This window comes from Pseudophryne corroboree (genome assembly GCF_028390025.1).
Source record: "Pseudophryne corroboree isolate aPseCor3 chromosome 3 unlocalized genomic scaffold, aPseCor3.hap2 SUPER_3_unloc_22, whole genome shotgun sequence".
Taxonomy (NCBI): domain Eukaryota; kingdom Metazoa; phylum Chordata; class Amphibia; order Anura; family Myobatrachidae; genus Pseudophryne; species Pseudophryne corroboree.
In genome coordinates, this window is record NW_026967511.1 from 1,311,881 (window position 1) to 1,333,372 (window position 21,492).

Sequence of the window (21,492 nt, forward strand, 5' to 3'; positions counted from 1 at the left end):
TCATCTCTGAGGGCTGAACATGGGTGGGCCGGGACCATTTTCTGGGGGGCTGCGTGATGTCACATCTGCATTTTTCTGATTACCCCCCTATAAGCTTCCAGAGTGCACCTCATATCTCATCTTTTCCAAGTTACTACACATGATATGAGATCGGTAGCAGCACTACTTTCAGGATTATTACACAGAACACACATAAAGGCTGATACAGCAAATAACAGTAACACATACAATGGATTAATTAGAAATAAGGAAACATAATCATTAAGTCTAATTATCAACTGGTTCTGTGCGGGACCCATACACCTCTTTACTGCCTCCAGCAGCCCCTGGTACTGTACTGCAGCCATCTGTCCCGTCTCCTTCCACTACTGCCATCCGCTCTGTCTCCCCCCCCACTACTGCCACCCGCCCTGTCTCCCCCCCATTACTGCCACCCACCCTGTCTCCCCCCACTGCTGCCACTGCCCTGTTTCCTCCCTGACATCTCAGCCCTGCTTGGGGATTCTTGGTACTGCTGGTAACAGTCCTTCATCTGCAGATGGAAGTAACCAGGGCAGTAAGGAGGCAGAAGTTGCTTCTGGTACCATGGACCCTGGTCATGTAGGGCTGGGAGAGTCAGTAAGATTATGTAATAGAGTCACCATCTTACAGGCAGCCGGTGAAGGGAGCAGAGAATGGGTGTTATGTGGCAGGAACGGGCTGGTTAGGTAACAGCCTGGCTGCTGCATTCTGTACAAGCTACAAGCGGTGCAATTCTTTTGCTGGGAGACCCAGGTAGAGGACATTGCAGTAGTCTATGCGTGATGATACAAGTGCATGTATGACTGTAGGTAGATCTGAGGGAAATAAGTGCTGGAACCTGGCTATGTTCCTCAGATGAGGATATGATTGTGGCTGATACTGATGTCTAAGTGTCACTCCACCATCCAGGACACCAAGATTCCGCACATGATCCGCATTTTGTAACTCTGAACCCACAAGCGTAAGTCTGGTTGGTAGGTAAAGCTGAGCTGTAGCCCTGCCCTTTGTTGGTGAGCTTCTATCATAAGGACCTGTTTCACCAGTACTGAGTCACAGCCAACTGTCATCACCCACACCTGGAGCTCAGCTAGACATTTAGGATTGGTATTGGGTTCTCAGTACCCGGAGAAAAAGACAGGTCATCTGTATAGCAGTGGTAGATGAGGACATGACATCTGATTATTTCACCCTGCGGTAGCATGTATATTGCAAAAAGCATAGGAGATAGGATATGAACCTTGCGGAACATTACATGGCAATGATAAGTATACTCCAGAATAAAATGGTTCCTCACCTGAGTGATGTCTATTGTGTGCAAGAGCTAATTTATTTCTGAGTATGGAAATGGCTTCTCACCTGTGTGACTTCTCTGATGTCTAACAAGTTGTGATTTCCGGATAAAACATTTCCCGCACTCAGAGCAAGAAAATAGATTCTCACCTGTGTGACTTCTGTTATGTCTAACAAAATCTGATTTGTGTGCAAAACATTTCCCACACTCAGAACATGTAAATGGCTTCTCACCTGTGTGACTTCGCTGATGTGTAACAAGTTGTGATTTCCAGGAAAAACATTTTCCGCACTCAGAACATGGAAATGGATTCTCACCTGTGTGACTTCGTTGATGTGCAACAAGTTGTGATTTTTGTGTAAAACATTTCCCACACTCAGAACATGGAAATGGCTTCTCACCTGTGTGACTTCGCTGATGTCTTGCAAGTTGTGATTTCTGTGCAAAATATTTCCCACACTCAGAGCAAGAAAATGGCTTCTCACCTGTGTGACTTCTCTGATGTCTAACAAGATCTGATTTGCGTGCAAAACATTTCCCACACTCAGAACATGGAAATGGCTTCTCACCTGTGTGACTTCTCTGATGTGTAATAAGATGCGATTTCTGTGTAAAACATTTCCCACACTCAGAACATGGAAATGGTGATGTACCTGTGTGACTTCTCTGATGTGCATCAAGAGTTTTTTTGTATGTAAAACATTTCCCACACTCAGAACAGGAATATGGTTGCTCACCTGTATGTATTCTCTTATGTATTACAAGAAGTGATTTGTATGTAAAACATTTCCCACACTCAGAACATGGAAATGCCTTCTCACCTGTGTGACTACGCGGATGTGTAATAAGATCTGATTTCCGTGCAAAACATTTCCCACACTCAGAACATGGAAATGGCCTCTCCCCTGCCTTACCTGTCTGTGGGTTAATAGGCTTTGTGTTCTGTGTAAAACATTTGGCATCTGTAGAACAGAGAAACTCTGTATCTAGTCTCAGAGCTGTAACAGATGCACCAATATCAGAGTGATCAGGAGAACATTTCCCAGGATCAGAGGGATCAGCTGATAGAGCTGGATGTATAATTGGGGTAATGGGGTTAGCTCCTGGAGAATCCTGTCTACGGTCATTATCTTTTATGTCACAATCCGGGGATAACATTAGATGTCCTTCTGAGATATTCCTGCTTGTGTGTCCATCTGCTGGAAATAAAATACATTATGGAAATGTGACATTTTCTGTAACAACATTAATCTTGTAAACAATAGGAGAAGACGACTCTCTGGGACACTTAATTGTAAATGTGTGTGTATAATAAAACATAACTTTTACTGAAGGCTTTATAATATTGTGTCTCAGACTATCATTGTGTCCACCCTCCTGAGAACACTCACAATAACAAATGTAATATTATAACAAGACTTAGATATATCTCTCTCTTGTACTGGTAACTAACCATGAAGTATAAATGGAGATGTAGTCACTCGCCAAGTCCTATGTCAGCACCAATGTAAAACAATGGATGGGGAACATATCGTATGAATTGGAGATTCTAGATGAACAATAACATTAGTCATATGAGCTGATGGATCAGAGAAATGTCTCCTAACGTTACTTCTGGAAGCATTGGTAAGGTAGCATTCCTTTATGTGTGTGCTCATACGCTGGTAAGCCTGTACATGTGTTACTCACCCTTATATAAGGTATATTGCTACAGCAGAAGAGGTGTGGAACAAGGTACTTTACATGCAATACACCATATTATACACTGCAATCATCATCATCATCTGCTAGGTTATAATCCACTGTTACACCCCCATCATCAGTGTCTTACCTCTATTCTCTCAATAGTAATAAGGATGATGTGTGTACGGTAAGTATGATATAGAGAATTACATATCAGAATCTATACTTTACTATAGTCTATAGTCTTTAGTCTTTCCTGCACGCTCCAGACACCTGACTTGGAGGTGCTTTTGCCTCAGGTGGGAGCAAATGCTCCCCCACTACTGCTGGGGACAGAACAGGCCGCCCACGGTCACTGGAGCACGGCAGTGATATTGGGAAGTGAGGTGGCTGCCATTTTGGATCCCGGTGCCCGGCCATTGCATGCTTTGCCTTCAATAAGGTATAAAATTGATATAAGCTGCTACCTGACAGCTGGACCGGGGTCACTACACTAAATTGAAGCCTTTCCCTGGAGGTGAAACTACCTTCTATTTATATGGTACCACTATAATCTACTTCCTCTCTGTCTACCTGCAGAGCCCAGTATCAAGTATCATCTGAGTACAGCTCATTACACTCTGATTACAACCTCACAGTATATTATTGTGGATTTATTCACTGAATATACTGTATTTTGCCACTTGTGTGTCTCTCTGTGCTTCACGTCTGTGATGACGCTGACATCTAGTGGAATTTTTCGGTTATAAATGTGTTATTTGAGTTGCTTTACATCATGTTTACTTGAAATTTTGGCTCTGATACCCCCGGCACCCCGACTAAGTATGTAATTTTGAACTGAGTCATCTTGATGTAACCCCGTGACAGCGTACTACTGCTCCTTTTATTTATATATCATTTGTATTTTCCATTCTCTGAGCGGTCCGTCTCTTTGTAGTGGGCTTACCATGCCTCCAAGAAAGGTTAAAAATGTACAACATCAGCCGCATCTGTCCATCTCTTTGGTATCTCGAATTCAGGTGGTTTTTCTGAGACTGCTACAACATCATCTGCTTTTTCTTGTCAGTCGCACAGCTCAGCTGTAATGGCTGAAGACATCTTAAGACACTCTAGATGGTCCTGTTACTCTACGCTCTATACATTCTATGTTATCTACATTTAAGGCCTGAAATAACCTCAGAACTTAACTCTAATATTAAAGCTTTGAGGTCCGATATCAGTGAGATTGCCACTCGTACAGACTAAGATGAAAGAGATTGTTGCGTCTCACAAAGATCTGATTTCAGCACATGACACCCTTCAGGAAGGCCCTGTCTCTATTCGTGATAAAGTCGTTGATTTAGAAGACAGGTCTCGGAGAAATAATATCAGAATAATGGGCGTTCAGGATTCTGTTACAAATGCTGAGCTTTATGATTATGCCACGGTCCTCTTTTCAGAAACTTTTACAGAAGGCTTCTGCCACGGACCTTCTTATTGATAGGATCCATAGACTCCCAAAGTCCAAACAGGCCCCTATCCAAGCTCCGAAGGACACTCTGCTCAGGGTCCACTTTTTTCATATTAAAGAACATATTCTACAGGCTGCTTTGCCTTCCTCATCTACAGCTGAGTGCCTGGATAATCTGCAGCTATTTCCAGATATTTCTCCTGTGACGCTGGACAAAAAGTGTCTATTCCACCCAAGGAAATGTACAATACAAATGGGGCTTTCCTACTAAGATTATTGTGATGTGAAACGGCGCCTTCACAGTGATCTCTTCACCCGAGGATGGCCCTGCTATTCTGAAAAAGTGGGACACTCCTGTTGACAGTCCTTCATGACACTTTACCTAAACCAATCCCGGAGGAGTTGTCTCCCATCTTGAAGTAATATGCTAAAGGAGTAAAACTGTTAGAGACAATCAGGGTTTATTTCCTACTGTAACATGTGCCAACTGGGACCAAGTTACTGGGCATGGATCTATTTTTGGGCCAGATTTATTTGCTCTTGTTATGGGTATAAAACGTATATTTTTATCTTTATTTCCTGTGCTATATAATTGCTATATGGTATATGGTCTGATATTCTTTCCACTGTTATGTTACATAATACCTTTCTAGAATGTTTGGGTGTTCAGGTAAAGCATGACTGATTCATGTAACTTCCTGTTGCCCTTATAACTGTGTTGGTAGAACCTACATTGGATATCAGGTCATGTTCTTGGTCTTTAAATCCTTTGGATACACTGGTTACATTGAGATTTGATATTTCTTTGTACAATTGTTACTATGATGACTAGATTTTGCACTCTCGTATGGCTACTTGGGGTAATCGGTGAGTTTCCCTATTAGGCCCGACCGCCACCTTTTGCCACCTTTCTGTCACGGTACCCTAGTGACGGAATCTCTAGCTCCTTTATGGACGCTATTTCTGTTTGTCTCCCATTTTTGTTCCCTATTTTATTTTTCTGTGATATGATAGTTTGTAGTACGCACACGTCCTACAGACTCTACTGGACTTTACACAGATGATCCTAGATGTTTCATACCATGATCTGATCTCTCTCTATCACGGTGAAGTTTTTAAGTCTTAATGTAAAAGGTCTTAATTCTCCCTGTAAGAGACGTCTTGCAATAAAATATTTCACTGACCAGAAGGCGGCGGTGGTAGCCATTCAGGAATCACATGTTCCATTGCACTCTCCCCCTCAGTTTACCAATAACTACCCAGCATGCTCTATCTCCTGTGGTGTAGCCATCCTTTCCCATAGATCCTGCCCCTTTCACCTGGAAAGCAAGTGGGTGGATTGCAATGGTAGATATTGGATTCTAGTTGGGAAAATTAATTATAAATGTCACCCTCACTTCCCTCTATTCCCCTCTTGCCAGACAACCCCGATGTCTTTATATATATCTCCAAACAATGAATCATAGGGCGCTAACAATCACTTTCCACTATATCAGCAAATGCAAATGACCACATATATATATATATATATATATATATATAGATAGATATATAGATAGATAGATATATAGATAGCAATTTATTAAGAGCACAAATGGCTCAAAGAGATAACCCTTTCAAAAACACATAGCAAATAATTTGTGTCATAGATGATGTGATGGGTAAGTTTTTCTCTCTTCTCACCCTGGAAGTTTGGAGGTGTTTTGGTTTGGTTCTGGCTAACAGTAGGACCGTTTCAGAGGGCTGCTACACTACAGCGCAGGATAAAGGTGATTTTGGTCTATATATATATATATATATATATATAATTTTACAGTACACAGTATGGTTGCTGGTGGCACACAGTAACATGATGTGAGGGGAGATCAGGAGTATAATAGGGGCTGATGGCTCCTGATGTATGAGATACACCAGAGAGTGTGGGGAGGAGACTGGTCAGATCTCTGGGCTGGTAACACACAGTCACATGAGGTGAGGGGGGAGAACAGGGGTATAATAGAGGCTGATGGCTCCTGATGTATGGGATACACCAGAGAGTGTGGGGAGAAGACTGGTCAGATCTCAGGGCTGGTAACACACAGTGACATGATGTGAGGGGGAGAGCAGGAGCATAATAGGAGATGATGGCTCCTGATGTATGACATACACCAGAGAGTGTGGAGAGGAGACTGGTCAGATCACTGGGCTGGTAACACACAGTGACATGATGTGAGGGGGAGAGCAGGAGTATGATAGGGGCTGATGGCTCCTGATGTATGAGATACACCAGAGAGTGTGGGGAGGAGACTGGTCAGATCTCTGGGCTGGTAACACACAGTGACATGATGTGAGGGGGAGAGCAGGAGTATAATAGGGGCTGATGGCTCCTGATGTATGAGATACACCAGAGAGTGTGGGGAGAAGACTGGTCAGATCCCAGGGCTGGTAACACACAGTGACATGATGTAAGGGGGAGAGCAGGAGTATAATAAAAGATGATGGCTCCTGATGTATGAGATACACCAGAGAGTGTGGAGAGGAGACTGGTAAGATCTCTGGGCTGGTAACACACAGTGACATGATGTGAGGGGGAAAGCAGGAGTATAATAGGGAATGTTGTCTCCTGATGTATGAGATACACCAGAGAGCGTGGGGAGGAGACTGGTCAGATTTCTAGGCTGGTAACACACAGTGACATGATGTGAGGGGAGAGCAGGAGTATAATAGGGGGTGATGTCTCCTGATGTATGAGATACACCAGAGAGCGTGGGGAGGAGACTGGTCAGATCTCTGGGCTGGTAACACACAGTGACATGATGTGAGGGGGAGAGCGGGAGTATAATATATAATAGGGGCAGATGGTTCCTGATGTATGAGATACACCAGAGAGTGTGGGGAGAAGACTGGTCAGATCTCAGGGCTGGTAACACACAGTGACATGATGTGAGGGGGAGAGCATGAGTATAATAGGAGATGATGGCTCCTGATGTATGAGATACACCAGAGAGTGTGGGGAGGAGATTGGTCAGAGCTCTGGGCTGGTAACACACAGTGACATGATGTGAGGGGGGAGAACAGGAGTATAATAGGGGCTGATGGCTCCTGATGTATGAGATACACCAGAGAGTGTGGGGAGGAGACTGGTCAGATTTCTAGGCTGGTAACACACAGTGACATGATGTGAGGGGGAGAGCAGGAGTATAACAGGGGCTGATGTCTCCTGATGTATGAGATACACCAGAGAGTGTGGGGAGGAGACTGGTCAGATCTCTGGGCTGGTAACACACAGTGACATGATGTGGGAGGGGAGCAGGAGTATAATAGGGGCTGATGTCTCCTGATGTATGAGATACACCAGAGAGTGTGGGGAGGAGACTGGTCAGATCTCTGGGCTGGTAACGCACAGTGACATGATATGAGGGGGAGAACAGGAGTATAATAGGGGCTGATGTCTCCTGATGTATGAGATACACCAGAGAGTGTGGGGAGGAGACTGGTCAGATTTCTAGGCTGGTAACACACAGTGACATGATGTGAGGGGGAGAGCAGGAGTATAACAGGGGCTGATGTCTCCTGATGTATGAGATACACCAGAGAGTGTGGGGAGGAGACTGGTCAGATCTCTGGGCTGGTAACACACAGTGACATGATGTGGGAGGGGAGCAGGAGTATAATAGGGGCTGATGTCTCCTGATGTATGAGATACACCAGAGAGTGTGGGGAGGAGACTGGTCAGATCTCTGGGCTGGTAACACAGAATGACATGATGTGAGGGGGAGATCAGGAGTATAAATAAGATTTTACTTACCGATAAATCTATTTCTCGTAGTCCGTAGTGGATGCTGGGACTCCGTAAGGACCATGGGGAATAGCGGCTCCGCAGGAGACGGGGCACAAAATAAAAGCTTGAGATATCAGGTGGTGTGCACTGGCTCCTCCCCCTATGACCCTCCTCCAAGCCAGTTAGGATAGTGTGCCCGGACGAGCGTACATAATAAGGAAGGATATTGAATCCCGGGTAAGACTCATACCAGCCACACCAATCACACCGTACAACTCGTGATCTGAACCCAGTTAACAGTATGATAAATTTAAAGGAGCCTCTGAAAAGATGGCTCAACAATAATAACCCGAATTTTTTGTAACAATAACTATATACAAGTATTGCAGACAATCCGCACTAGGGATGGGCGCCCAGCATCCACTACGGACTACGAGAAATAGATTTATCGGTAAGTAAAATCTTATTTTCTCTAACGTCCTAAGTGGATGCTGGGACTCCGTAAGGACCATGGGGATTATACCAAAGCTCCCAAACGGGCGGGAGAGTGCGGATGACTCTGCAGCACCGAATGAGAGAACTCCAGGTCCTCCTCAGCCAGGGTATCAAATTTGTAGAATTTAGCAAACGTGTTTGCCCCTGACCAAGTAGCTGCTCGGCAAAGTTGTAAAGCCGAGACCCCTCGGGCAGCCGCCCAAGATGAGCCCACTTTCCTTGTGGAATGGGCTTTTACTGATTTTGGCTGTGGCAATCCTGCCACGGAATGTGCAAGCTGAATTGTACTACAAATCCAACGAGCAATCGTCTGCTTTGAAGCAGGAGCACCCAGCTTGTTGGGTGCATACAGGATAAACAGCGAGTCAGTTTTCCTGACTCCTGCCGTCCTGGAAACATATATTTTCAAGGCCCTGACAACGTCCAGCAACTTAGAGTCCTCTAAGTCCCTAGTAGCCGCAGGTACCACAATAGGTTGGTTCATGTGAAATGCAGAAACCACCTTAGGTAGAAATTGAGGACGAGTCCTCAATTCCGCCCTGTCAGAATGAAAATTTAGGTAAGGGCTTTTACATGATAAAGCCGCCAATTCTGACACACGCCTAGCTGAAGCCAAGGCCAACAGCATCGACACCTTCCACGTGAGATATTTTAAATCTACCGTAGACAATGGTTCAAACCAGTGTGATTTTAGAAATCTCAACACAACATTGAGATCCCAAGGTGCCACTGGAGGCACAAAAGGAGGCTGTATGTGCAGCACCCCTTTCACAAATGTCTGAACTTCAGGTACTGAAGCCAGTTCTTTCTGGAAGAATATCGACAGGGCCGAAATTTGAACCTTAATGGACCCTAATTTTAGGCCCATAGACAGTCCTGTTTGCAGGAAATGCAAGAAACGACCCAGTTGAAATTCCTGTGTAGGGGCCTTCTTGGCCTCACACCACGCAACATATTTACGCCAAATGCGGTTATAATGTTTTGCGGTTACTTCCTTTCTGGCTTTTACCAGAGTAGGGATGACTTCTTCTGGAATGCCCTTGTCCTTCAGGATCCGGCGTTCAACCGCCATGCCGTCAAACGCAGCCGCGGTAAGTCTTGGAACAGACAAGGCCCCTGCAGTAGCAGGTCCTGTCTTAGAGGTAGAGGCCACGGTTCGTCCGTGAGCATCTCTTGAAGTTCCGGGTACCAAGACCTCCTTGGCCAATCCGGAACCACGAGTATAGTTCTTACTCCTCTCCTTCTTATGATTCTCAATACTTTCGGTATGAGGGGCAGAGGAGGGAATACATACACTGACTGGTACACCCACGGCGTTACCAGAGCGTCCACTGCTATTGCCTGAGGGTCCCTTGACCTGGCGCAATATCTGTCCAGTTTTTTGTTTAGACGTGACGCCATCATGTCCACCTTTGGTCTTTCCCAACGGTTTACAATTTGGTGGAAGACTTCTGGGTGAAGTCCCCACTCTCCCGGGTGAAGGTCGTGTCTGCTGAGGAAGTCTGCTTCCCAGTTGTCCACTCCCGGAATGAACACTGCTGACAGTGCTATCACATGATTTTCCGCCCAGCGAAGAATCCTTGCAGTTTCTGCCATTGCCCTCCTGCTTCTCGTGCCGCCCTGTCTGTTTATGTGGGCGACTGACGTGATGTTGTCCGACTGGATCAACACCGCCTGACCCTGAAGCAGAGGTTTTGCTTGAATTAAGGCATTGTAAATGGCCCTTAGTTCTAGAATGTTTATATGAAGAGATGTTTCCATGCTTGACCACAAGCCCTGGAAATTCCTTCCCTGTGTGACTGCTCCCCAGCCTCTTAGGCTGGCATCCGTGGTTACCAGGATCCAATCCTGAATGCCAAATCTGCGGCCCTCTAGTAGATGAGCCCTCTGAAGCCACCACAGGAGAGACACCCTTGTCCTTGGCGACAGGGTTATCCGTTGATGCATCTGAAGATGCGATCCGGACCATTTTCCCAGTAGATCCCACTGAAAAGTTCTTGCATGGAATCTTCCGAATGGAATCGCTTCGTAAGAAGCCACCATTTTTCCCAGGACCCTTGTGCACTGATGCACTGAGACCTGTCCTGGTTTTAGGAGGTTCCTGACTAGCTCGGATAACTCCCTGGCCTTCTCCTCCGGGAGAAACACCTTCTTCTGGACTGTGTCCAGAATCATTCCTAAGAACAGTAGACGTGTCGTTGGAATCAGCTGCGATTTTGGAATATTTAGAATCCATCCGTGCTGACTTAGCACTACCTGAGATAGTGCCACTCCGACTTCTAACTGTTCCTTGGTTCTTGCCCTTATCAGGAGATTGTCCAAGTAAGGGATAATTAAGATGCCTTTTCTTCGTAGAAGAATCATCATTTCGGCCATTACCTTGGTAAAGACCCGAGGCGCCGTGGACAATCCAAACGGCAGCGTCTGAAACTGATAATGACAGTTTTGTACTACAAACCTGAGGTACCCTTGGTGAGAAGGATATATTTGGACGTGGAGATAAGCATCCTTGATGTCCAGCGACACCATATAGTCCCCCTCTTCCAGGTTCGCTATCACCGCTCTGAGTGACTCCATCTTGAATTTGAACCTTTTTATGTAAGTGTTCAAAGATTTTAGATTTAATATTGGTCTCACCGAGCCGTCCGGCTTCGGTACCACAAATAGTGTGGAATAATACCCCTTCCCCTGTTGGAAGAGGGGTACCTTGATTATCACTTGCTGGGAGTACAGCTTGTGAATGGCTTCCAGAACTGCCTCCCTGTCGGAGGGAGACTTTGGTAAAGCAGACTTCAGGAACCGATGAGGAGGAAACGCCTCGAATTCCAGTTTGTACCCCTGTGATACTACCTGTAGAATCCAGGGATCCACTTGCGAGTGAGCCCACTGCGCGTTGAAATTCTTGAGACGGGCCCCCACCGTGTCTGAGTCTGCTTGTAAAGCCCCAGCGTCATGCTGAAGACTTGGCAGAAGCAGGGGAGGGCTTCTGCTCCTGGGAAGCGGCTGCATGGTGCTGCCTTTTTCCTCTTCCTCTGCCCTTGGGCAGAAAAGAGTGGCCTTTTGCTCGCTTGTACTTATGGGAACGAAAGGACTGAGTTTGAAAAGACTGTGTCTTTTTCTGTTGATGTGAAGTAACCTGGGGTAAAAAGGTGGATTTTCCAGCCGTTGCCGTGGCCACCAGGTCTGTTAGACCAGCCCCAAATAACTCCTCCCCCTTATACGGCAATACTTCCATGTGCCGTTTGGAATCTGCGTCCCCTGACCACTGTCTGGTCCATAATGCTCTTCTGGCAGAGATGGACATTGCGCTTACTCTTGATGCCAGGGTACAAATATCCCTCTGCGCATCACGCATATATAGCAATGCATCCTTTAAATGTTCTATAGTTAACAGAATATTGTCCCTATCCAGGGTATCAATATTCTCAGTCAGGGAATCCGCCCATGTGACTCCAGCACTGCACATCCAGGCTGATGCGATTGCTGGTCGCAGTATAACACCAGTATGTGTGTATATACTTTTCAGGATATTTTCCAGCCTCCTATCAGCTGGTTCTTTGAGGGTGGCCGTATCAGGGGACGGTAACGCTACTTGTTTAGATAAACGTGTGAGCGCCTTATCTACCCTAGGGGGTGTTTCCCACCGTGCCCTAACCTCTGGCGGGAAAGGGTATAGTGCTAATAACTTATTAGAAATTAGCTGTTTTTTATCGGGGGAAACCCACGCTTTATCACACACCTCATTTATTTCCTCAGACTCAGGAAAAACTATTGGCAGTTTTTTCACACCCCACATAATACCCGCCTTTGAGGTATTTGTAGTGTCAGAAAGGTTCAATGCCTCTTTCATTGCCGTGATCATGTAACGTGTGGCCCTACTGGACATTACGTTTGTCTCGTCACCGTCGACACTAGATTCAGTATCTGTATCTGGATCCGTGTCGACCCACTGAGGTAGCGGCCGTTTTAGGGCCCCTGAGGGTGTCTGAGACGCCTGAACAGGCACTAATTGATTTGCCGGCTTTCTCATGTCGTCAACAGTTTTTTGTAAATTGCTGACATTATCACTTAATTGCTTAAACACAATCATCCAGTCAGGTGTCGACTCCCTAGGGGGTGACATAACTAACACAGGCAACTGCTCCGCCTCCACCTCATTTTCCTCCTCATACATGTCGACACACGCGTACCGACACACAGCACACACACCGGGAATGCTCTGATAGAGGACAGGACCCCACTTAGCCCTTTGGAGAGACAGAGGGAGAGTCTGCCAGCACACACCCAGCGCTATATATATACAGGGATAACCTTATATAAGTGTTAATCCCTTATAGCTGCTGTTAATCTAGTTATTTGCTGCCAAAATGCCCCCCCTTCTCTTTTTTACCCTGAATCAGATGTAGTACTGCAGGGGAGAATCAGGGAGCCGTCCTTCCAGCGGAGCTGTGAGGGAATAATGGCGCCAGTGTGCTGAGGAGATAGGCCCCGCCCCTTCACGACGTCCTTAACTCCCGCTTTTTTGTGTAAAATGGCAGGGGAAAAAATACATCCATATAGCCCTGGAGCTATATGTGATGTATTCCTTTTGCCAGCTAAGGTATATGTGTGTTATATTGCGTCTCAGGGCGCTCCCCCCCAGCGCCCTGCACCCTCAGTGACCGGAGTGTGAAGTGTGCTGAGAGCAATGGCGCACAGCTGCGGTGCTGTGCGCTACCTTAGTCTTGAAGACAGGATGTCTTCTGCCGCCGCTTTCACCGGACCTTCGTCTCTTCTGGCTCTGTAAGGGGGACGGCGGCGCGGCTCCGGTGACCCATCCAGGCTGAACCTGTGATCGTCCCTCTGGAGCTAACGTCCAGTAGCCTAAGAAGCCCAATCCACTCTGCACTCAGGTGAGTTCGCTTCTTCTCCCCTTAGTCCCACGATGCAGTGAGCCTGTTGCCAGCAGGACTCACTGAAAATAAAAAAACCTAACTAAACTTTTATTCCAAGCAGCTCTGGAGAGCTACCTAGTTTGCACCCTTCTCGGCCGGGCACAAAAATCTAACTGGCTTGGAGGAGGGTCATAGGGGGAGGAGCCAGTGCACACCACCTGATATCTCAAGCTTTTATTTTGTGCCCTGTCTCCTGCGGAGCCGCTATTCCCCATGGTCCTTACGGAGTCCCAGCATCCACTTAGGACGTTAGAGAAATAGGGGCTGATGGCTCCTGATGTATGATATACACCAGAGAGTGTGGGGAGGAGACTGGTCAGATATCTGGGCTTGTAACACACAATGACATGATGTGAGGGGAGAACAGGAGTATAATAAGGGCTGATGGCTCCTGATGTATGAGATACACCAGAGAGTGTGGGGAGGAGACTGGTCAGATCTCTGGGCTGGTAACACACAATGACATGATGTGAGGGGAAGAGCAGGAGTATAATAGGGGCTGATGACTCCTGATGTATGAGATACACCAGAGAGTGTGGGGAGGAGACTGGTCAGATCTCTGGGCTGGTAACACACAGTGACATGATGTGAGGGGGAGAGCAGGAGTATAATAGGGGCTTATGGCTCCTGACTCCCCCACTGGGCAGATACATCTCCCTCATTAGTCTGTACTGACAGAGGAGGGTGTAGGATACGAGATTGCTGTAGTGACCGAGCAAGGAGAATATGTGACTATATTCTGTAATATGTATTTATTACTCACCTGTGCTGATATCTGTAGGGATCTCCTCCTCCTTACACTGCTGATCACCCCTCACATACGTCTCTTCTTCTCCCTCTATATCTTCTGTCTTTATATCAGTCACATACGTCTCTTCTTCTCCCTCTATATCTTCTGCCTTTATATCAGTCACACACGTCTCTTTTTCTCCCTCTGTATCTTCTGCCTTTATATCAGTCACATACGTCTCTCCTACTCCCTCTATATCTTCTGCCTTTATACCAGTCACATACGTCTCTTCTTCTCCCTCTATATCTTCTGCCTTTATATCAGTCACATACGTCTCTTCTTCTCCCTCTGTATCTTCTGCCTTTATATCAGTCACATACGTCTCTTCTTCTCCCTTTGTATCTTCTGCCTTTATATCAGTCACATACATCTCTTCTTCTCCCTCTGTATCTTCTGCCTTTATATCAGTCACATACGTCTCTTCTTCTCCCTCTGTATCTTCTGCCTTTATATCAGTCATATACGTCTCTTCTTCTTCTATATCTTCTGCCTTTATATCAGTCACACACGTCTCTTCTTCTTCTATATCTTCTGCCTTTATATCAGTCACATACGTATCTTCTTCTCCCTCTATATCTTCTGCCTTTATATCAGTCATATAAATCTCTTCTTCTCCCTCTATATCTTCTGTTTTAATATCAATCAGACGTTCAACCTAAAAAAACAAAAACACTACACTGACATTTGCATACAGTCAGGTTAAACTGAGGTGAAACAGTATAATATCAGTGTATAAGACACACAGCTCCTCTACAGATCATATAGTGACAGTCACTTTGGTATATTGGGGAGACCCTAAATCCCACCTACCTGATCCTCCTGTGGGGTCCTGTGATTCTCCTCTGTACAATCCTGGGAATACAGAGGATGGGGACATCTCTCTGGGGTCTCTCTGTTACTGGGCCCATCTGTAGGAGACACACAGTGACTGAGTACAGTGTATATATGTGATTATCAGGTGATGTGTGTATATAGGGGGCCCCCATACCTGCCCTCCCCTGTACAATACATGACAGTCTCCTCTTACCCAGTGATGTGAGGGGCCGGTGATTCTCCATCATCACGTCCTTGTACAGACCGCTGTGTTCCTCTATATACTCCCCCTCCTGCATGGAGACATAGACAGTGACTTCCTGACACCTTATAGGAACCTGATACACACAGTGATACAGTCATCACCTAGACACGTCCCCTGGTGTTACTGTATAATGTCCCATTCCCAACAGTCACCTCTCCAGTCATCACCCAGACATGTCCCCTGGTGTTATTCTAGTCCACCAATTGAATTTTTGACCTTACTTATGGAGGTGATACTCCATAAGAATTATTTTTTGTTTAACAACACTTTTTCTTCAACTTACTGGCACTGCAATGGGGTAAAATATGGCCCCATCGTATGTGAATCTATACATGTATAATTATGAACATCAACACATTATGGGTAAAGCAGCATATTCGCAATATGTTGCGTTTTACTTAAGGTATATAGATGACCTTTTTTATTTGGACTGGGGATTAGGACCTTCTTTTACAATTTGTGGACTATTTGAACATCATTCCAGGTTTGATTAGATTCTCCTGCAGCAGCAGCCCCCACAAAATTGATTTTTCTTTTGGATGTTACAGTAACAATTGGTGATGACCAATGCAAAACCAATATTTTTAGAAAGAGTACGGACAAAAACACGTTATTGTTGTCATCAAGCTTTCATCCTCAGCCCCTGAAGAGGGGTCTCCCTTTTCCCCCAACTTGTCAGAGTGGTTAGAATGATGTCTGATAGAACTCAACTACCTGAAGCTCTGAAAGTAATGGGTAAAAATTCTTAGAACGGGGTTATGAGCCAGAGGAGCTCTCAGCAGCAATAAACAAATGTTTATCATTGGACCGAGATGTCCCTTATGAAACAAGATGACCGGGCATCAGAAATGATGAGATTATCATTCTCCGGTACATATTCAATAACCTCAGGAATAACTAGGGCTGCGATTGGCACATAATTCAATCAGACCCGATACTGAGACCATCACGTCAACAACCGCCTTTCTTCTTTTACAGATGAAGTAGAACATGGACAGAACGGATAACATAATAAAAAATATAGGTAAAAAGTGACTTGTGTCATAGCTTCAACTCGGCAGATCCCCAAAAAATAGCACCACTCCTTTACAGTCATAATTGTAATAAAAAAAGAGGCGATCTCCCAGCGATGCTAAATACACGTTCCAAATCAATATGTATCCCTGTTCTTCAAACAGAAAACATAATATGCAGCATATTTGTTAGTTAATGTCCATATCTCGACATGCGTCTTCCAAGGTCACTCCTCCTAACGACTGACCTGTGCTAAATGAGATGTGTTCCCATAAAGGTTTCTTTAACACTTCATGTATCAACAGCCTTCTAACTCATGGCTTATCTACATCAGGCTTACCTTTAGGATAAGCCCTATAGGCATTGAAAGGTATCTTTTCCAGTCCTCTGTTTATATCCAGCCATTCGATTACCTCCACTCAAATAGTTCCCAATGACAGCAAATGGTGAAACCAATGTCTATTTTTATTCCAAAGAGAATTATCTCACAAAAATACAGGAATAAAAACAATATACAGTCTATAAAAAAGTAAAACAAAATGCAAGAGGTCCCTTATATTAAAGAGAGTAGGGCCACTTCCAATGGTACCGGTAGGATGGACTAGGTAGATTTCGCCAATTTTGAGGGATTTTTAGATGGGAAAAAAAAATGACCCACAAGATGATGCCAACCACCGTGGAAGATTACAGCCCAGGGTCCTCCTGTAAATAACCAACGCGATTTTATCCGAAACGGTGGCTGTTACTACCAAAACAAATTTGTTGACTGATGGTTTTCTAAACTATACATCTTGAAGGAATGGGTGAATATGCGATACCCGGATCATTGACTGCTTTTTTGTGACTTTTTTTTTAACATTGGGGGTCATTCCGAGTTGTTATTTTTTTTCGCTACGGAGCAATTAGTCGCAAACTGCGCATGCACAATGTACGCAGCGCGCCTGCGCCAAGTAAATTAGCACAAAAGTTTGGTATTTTATTCACGGCGTAACAAAGTGTTTTCATCGTTCTGCAGATCGGAGTGTGATTGACAGGAAGTGGGTGTTTCTGGGCAGAAACTGTCCGTTTAATGGGAGTGTGCGGAAAAACGCAGGCGTTTCAGGGAAAAACGCGGGAGTGTCTGGAGAAACGGGGGAGAGGCTGAGCGAACGCTGGGCGTATGTGTGACGTCAAACCAGGAACGAAACTGACTGAACTGATCGCTATTTGTGAGTAAGTCTGGAGCTACTCAGAAACTGCTAAGAAATCTCTATTCGCTATTCTGCTAATCTTTCATTCGCAATTCTGCTAAGCTAAGATACACTCCCAGAGGGCAGCGGCTTAGCGTGTGCAATACTGATAAAAGCAGCTAGCGAGCAACAACTCGGAATCACCCCCATTATGTCTAAGCATTGCAGCTATAAATGGAATGAAAGGCTTATTAATTGCATATTAATTGGTGTGCTGCTACCTGTGCTCTTCTGCACCCCTAACGGCTCAGGTGGACATGGACTTTGGTATAATAATTTCTAAGTGTGGCTCATACAAGTTTTTCTATTTTTACTCTAGCTATGTGATGTCACTGTGACACTCCCAAATCCCCTCACCTCCCCAGTCATGTCCCTGTATTATTATTATATATAAGTGACATCACAGTGATACTCCAAGATCCCCTCACCTACCCAGTCATGTCCCTGTATTATTATTATATATAAGTGACATCACAGTGATACTCCAAGATCCCCTCACCTCCCCAGTCATGTCCATGTATTATTACTATAGATATAAGTGATGTCACTGTGACACTCCCAAATCCCCTCACCTCCCCAGTCATGTCCCTGTATTATTATTATATATATATATAAATAAGTGACATCACAGTGATACTCCAAGATCCCCTAACCTACCCAGTCATGTCCATGTATTATTACTATAGATATAAGTGATGTCTATGTGACACTCCCAAATCCCCTCACCTCCCCAGTCATGTCCCTTTATTATTATTATTATTATTATAGATTTAAGTGACATCACAGTGATACTCCAAGATCCCCTCACCTCCCCAGTCATGTCCCTGTATTATTACTATAGATATATGATGTCACTGTGACACTCCCAAATCCCCTCACCTCCCCAGTCATGTCCCTGTATTATTACTATAGATATATGATGTCACTGTGACACTCCCAGATCCCCTCACCTCCCCAGTCATGTTCCTGTATTATTACTATAGATAAAAGTGATGTCACTGTGATAATGATAATAATAATAATATGACACCACAGACCGCTCACCCTGTATAATAATAATAATAACAACAACAACAACAACAACAACAACAACAACAACAACAGGAGAGCACAGGCTGCTCTCTTTGTATAATAAGAAGACACCACAGGCTGCTGCCCCTGTATAACAATAATAACAACAACAACAGGAAGACACCACAGGGTGCTCCCCCCGTATAATAATAACAACAAGACACCACAGTCTGCTCCACCTGTATAATAAGAACAGGACACTACAGGCTGCACCTCCTGTATAATAATTAGGAGATTTATGGTAGACTTACCATGGTTAAATCTCTTTCTGCGAGGTACACTGGGTTCCACAGGGAATACATTGGGGTGTAGAGATGGATCTTGATCCAGAGGCACCAACTGGCTAAAGTTTTAGATTGTCCCAGGATGCATTGCGGGACTCCTCTATAACCCCGCCTCCAGGCACTGTGAACTCAGTTTTGTTACCCAGTCCAATGCAGAAGCAGGTAAAAAAGAAGGCAGATGTTAGTCACATAGCACCACGTTCTCACGACAGGAGAATGGACCAGCGGCTAATGTCATACAAACCCATAGAAGCTAAGTTCGTCAGGGTGGGCGCCCTGTGGAACCAAGTGTACCTCGCAGAAAGAGATTTAACCATGGTAAGTCTACCATAAATCTCCTTTTCTGCAGTGGGGTACACTCTGTTCCACAGGGAATACATCGCGGGTGTCCTAAAGCAGTTCCTCAAGGGAGGGGACGCACCTTAGCAGGTATGAGAACCCAGCATCCAAAGGAAGCATCCTGGGAGGTGGAAGTATCAAAGATATAGAACCTAATGAACGTGTTCACTGAGGACCACGTAGACGCCTGGCACAATTGTTCTGTGGATGCGCCATGGCGGGCCGCCCAAGAAGGTCCAACAGACCGAGTAGAATGGGCTTTAATAGCAGAATAAGCTTGTGCAATCACCATTCTAATCCATCTGCCCAAGATTTGCTTATTCGCAGGTCAGCCACGTTTGTGGAAACCAAATAGTACAAATAGGGCATCTGACCTCCTAATAGAGGCAGTCCTCTCCACATATATACGGTGAGCCCGTACCACATCCAAAGACCGCTCTTTGGAGGACAAGTCAGAAGAGATGAAGGCCGGAACCACAATCTCTTAGTAAAAGTGAAACGATGACACCACCTTAGGTAAATAACTGGGGCGGGTTCGGAGAACTGCTCGGTCAGGATGAAATATCAAAAAGGGTGGACGACAGGACAAAGCGCCTAAGTCCGATACCATTGTGGCAGAGGCAATAGCCAAAAAGAAAAGGACCTTAGCCGTAAGCCATTTAAGGTCCACTGACTCCTGCAGGGCATTCAGGACAACAGAAAAATCCCATGGAGCCACAGGAGGGACATAGGGAGGCTGAATCCGCAGAACGCCCTGAGTGAATGTACAGTATGAACATCATTCATAGACACAATTTTTCTCTGAAACCACACCAACAATGCAGATATGTGAACCTTGAGGTAGGCCAGACGAACTCCTAAATCCAGGCCTTGTTGCAAAAAAGCCAGAAGTCTGGAAGTACTAAACTTGTAAGCATCGTAATTCTTAGCAGCACACCATGTGAAGTAACAATTCCAGACACTATAATAAATCCGTGCAGAAGCCGGCTTGCGGGCCTTTAGCATAGTTTGGATAACCACCTCGGAGAATCCTTTGGCCCTCAGGAGTGAAGCTTCAAGAGCCACTCCGTCAAAGCCAGTCTGGCCAGGTCCGGGAAGACACAAGGGCCCTGAACGAGGCCCTGTTGAGGAAGTAGAAGAGTACTCTCTATCGAGAGATCCTGCAGGTCTGAGAACCAATGCCATCTGGGCCACGCTGGAGCGACTAGAAGTAGTATTCATCCTTCTTGCTTGAACTTCCATAGTACCCTGGGCAAGAGTGACACTGGAGGGAACACGTAGGTCAGCCGAAAGTTCCATGGAATTGCCAGTGCGTCCACAAATGCTGCTTGAGGATCCCTGGTTCTTGATCCGAACACCGGAACATTGATTGTGTCGAGACGCCATCAGGTCTACATCTGTTAGACCCCACTTGTCCACTAGGAGCTGAAAGACTTCCTGATGAAGGCTCCACTCTCAGGCGGGCACGTCCTGATGACTGAGGAAATCCGCTTCCCAGTTGAGGACTCCCTGAATGAACACTGCCGATATTGCTGGCAGATGGCATTTCGCCCAACAAAGGATTTTTGACACTTCCATCATTGCCATGCGGCTTTGAGTGCCGCCTTGATGGTTTATGTATGCCACCGTGGTGGCATTGTCTGATTGTACTTGAACAGGCCTGTTCTCTACCAGAGGCAGGGCAAGTGTCAATGCATTGAACACTGCCCGCAATTCCAGAATGTTTATCGGGAGGAGAGATTCCTCCTTGGTTTACCAACCCTGGAGAGAGTGTTGCTTCAACACCGTGCCCCAACCCCGCAGACTGGCGTCGGTAGTCAGTAGGAACCAGTTGAGGATCCAGAAGGGACGGCCCCTGGTCAACTGCTGGTCTTGTAGCCATAAGCTCAGTGACAGACGAACCTCCGAAGTCAAGGAGATCATTTGTGACCTGATCCGATGAGGCAGGCCATCCCACTTGGAAAGGATTAACCTTTGTAGAGGGTGGGAATGAATATGAGCATACTCTACCATGTCGAAAGCCGACACCATAAGGCCCAGTACTTGCATCGCC

The 21,492-nt window shown here is 45.5% G+C and overlaps 1 protein-coding gene across 1 annotated transcript in view; it reads right to left on the reverse strand.

Annotated features, from left to right (window-relative positions):
• Positions 1-449: 449 nt before the first annotated feature.
• Positions 450-21,492, reverse strand: part of LOC134983724 (zinc finger protein ZFP2-like) — a 28,098-nt gene continuing 7,055 nt past the window's right edge. The window contains exons 2-5 of the mRNA XM_063949370.1: positions 15,452-15,530; positions 15,235-15,332; positions 14,398-15,079; positions 450-2,511 (exon numbers count right to left, since the gene is read on the reverse strand). Coding sequence (XP_063805440.1) covers positions 1,343-2,511; positions 14,398-15,079; positions 15,235-15,332; positions 15,452-15,485 — 1,983 coding nt within the window. The 5' untranslated portion in view covers positions 15,486-15,530 and the 3' untranslated portion in view covers positions 450-1,342. The remainder of the gene's footprint in view (positions 2,512-14,397; positions 15,080-15,234; positions 15,333-15,451; positions 15,531-21,492) is intronic.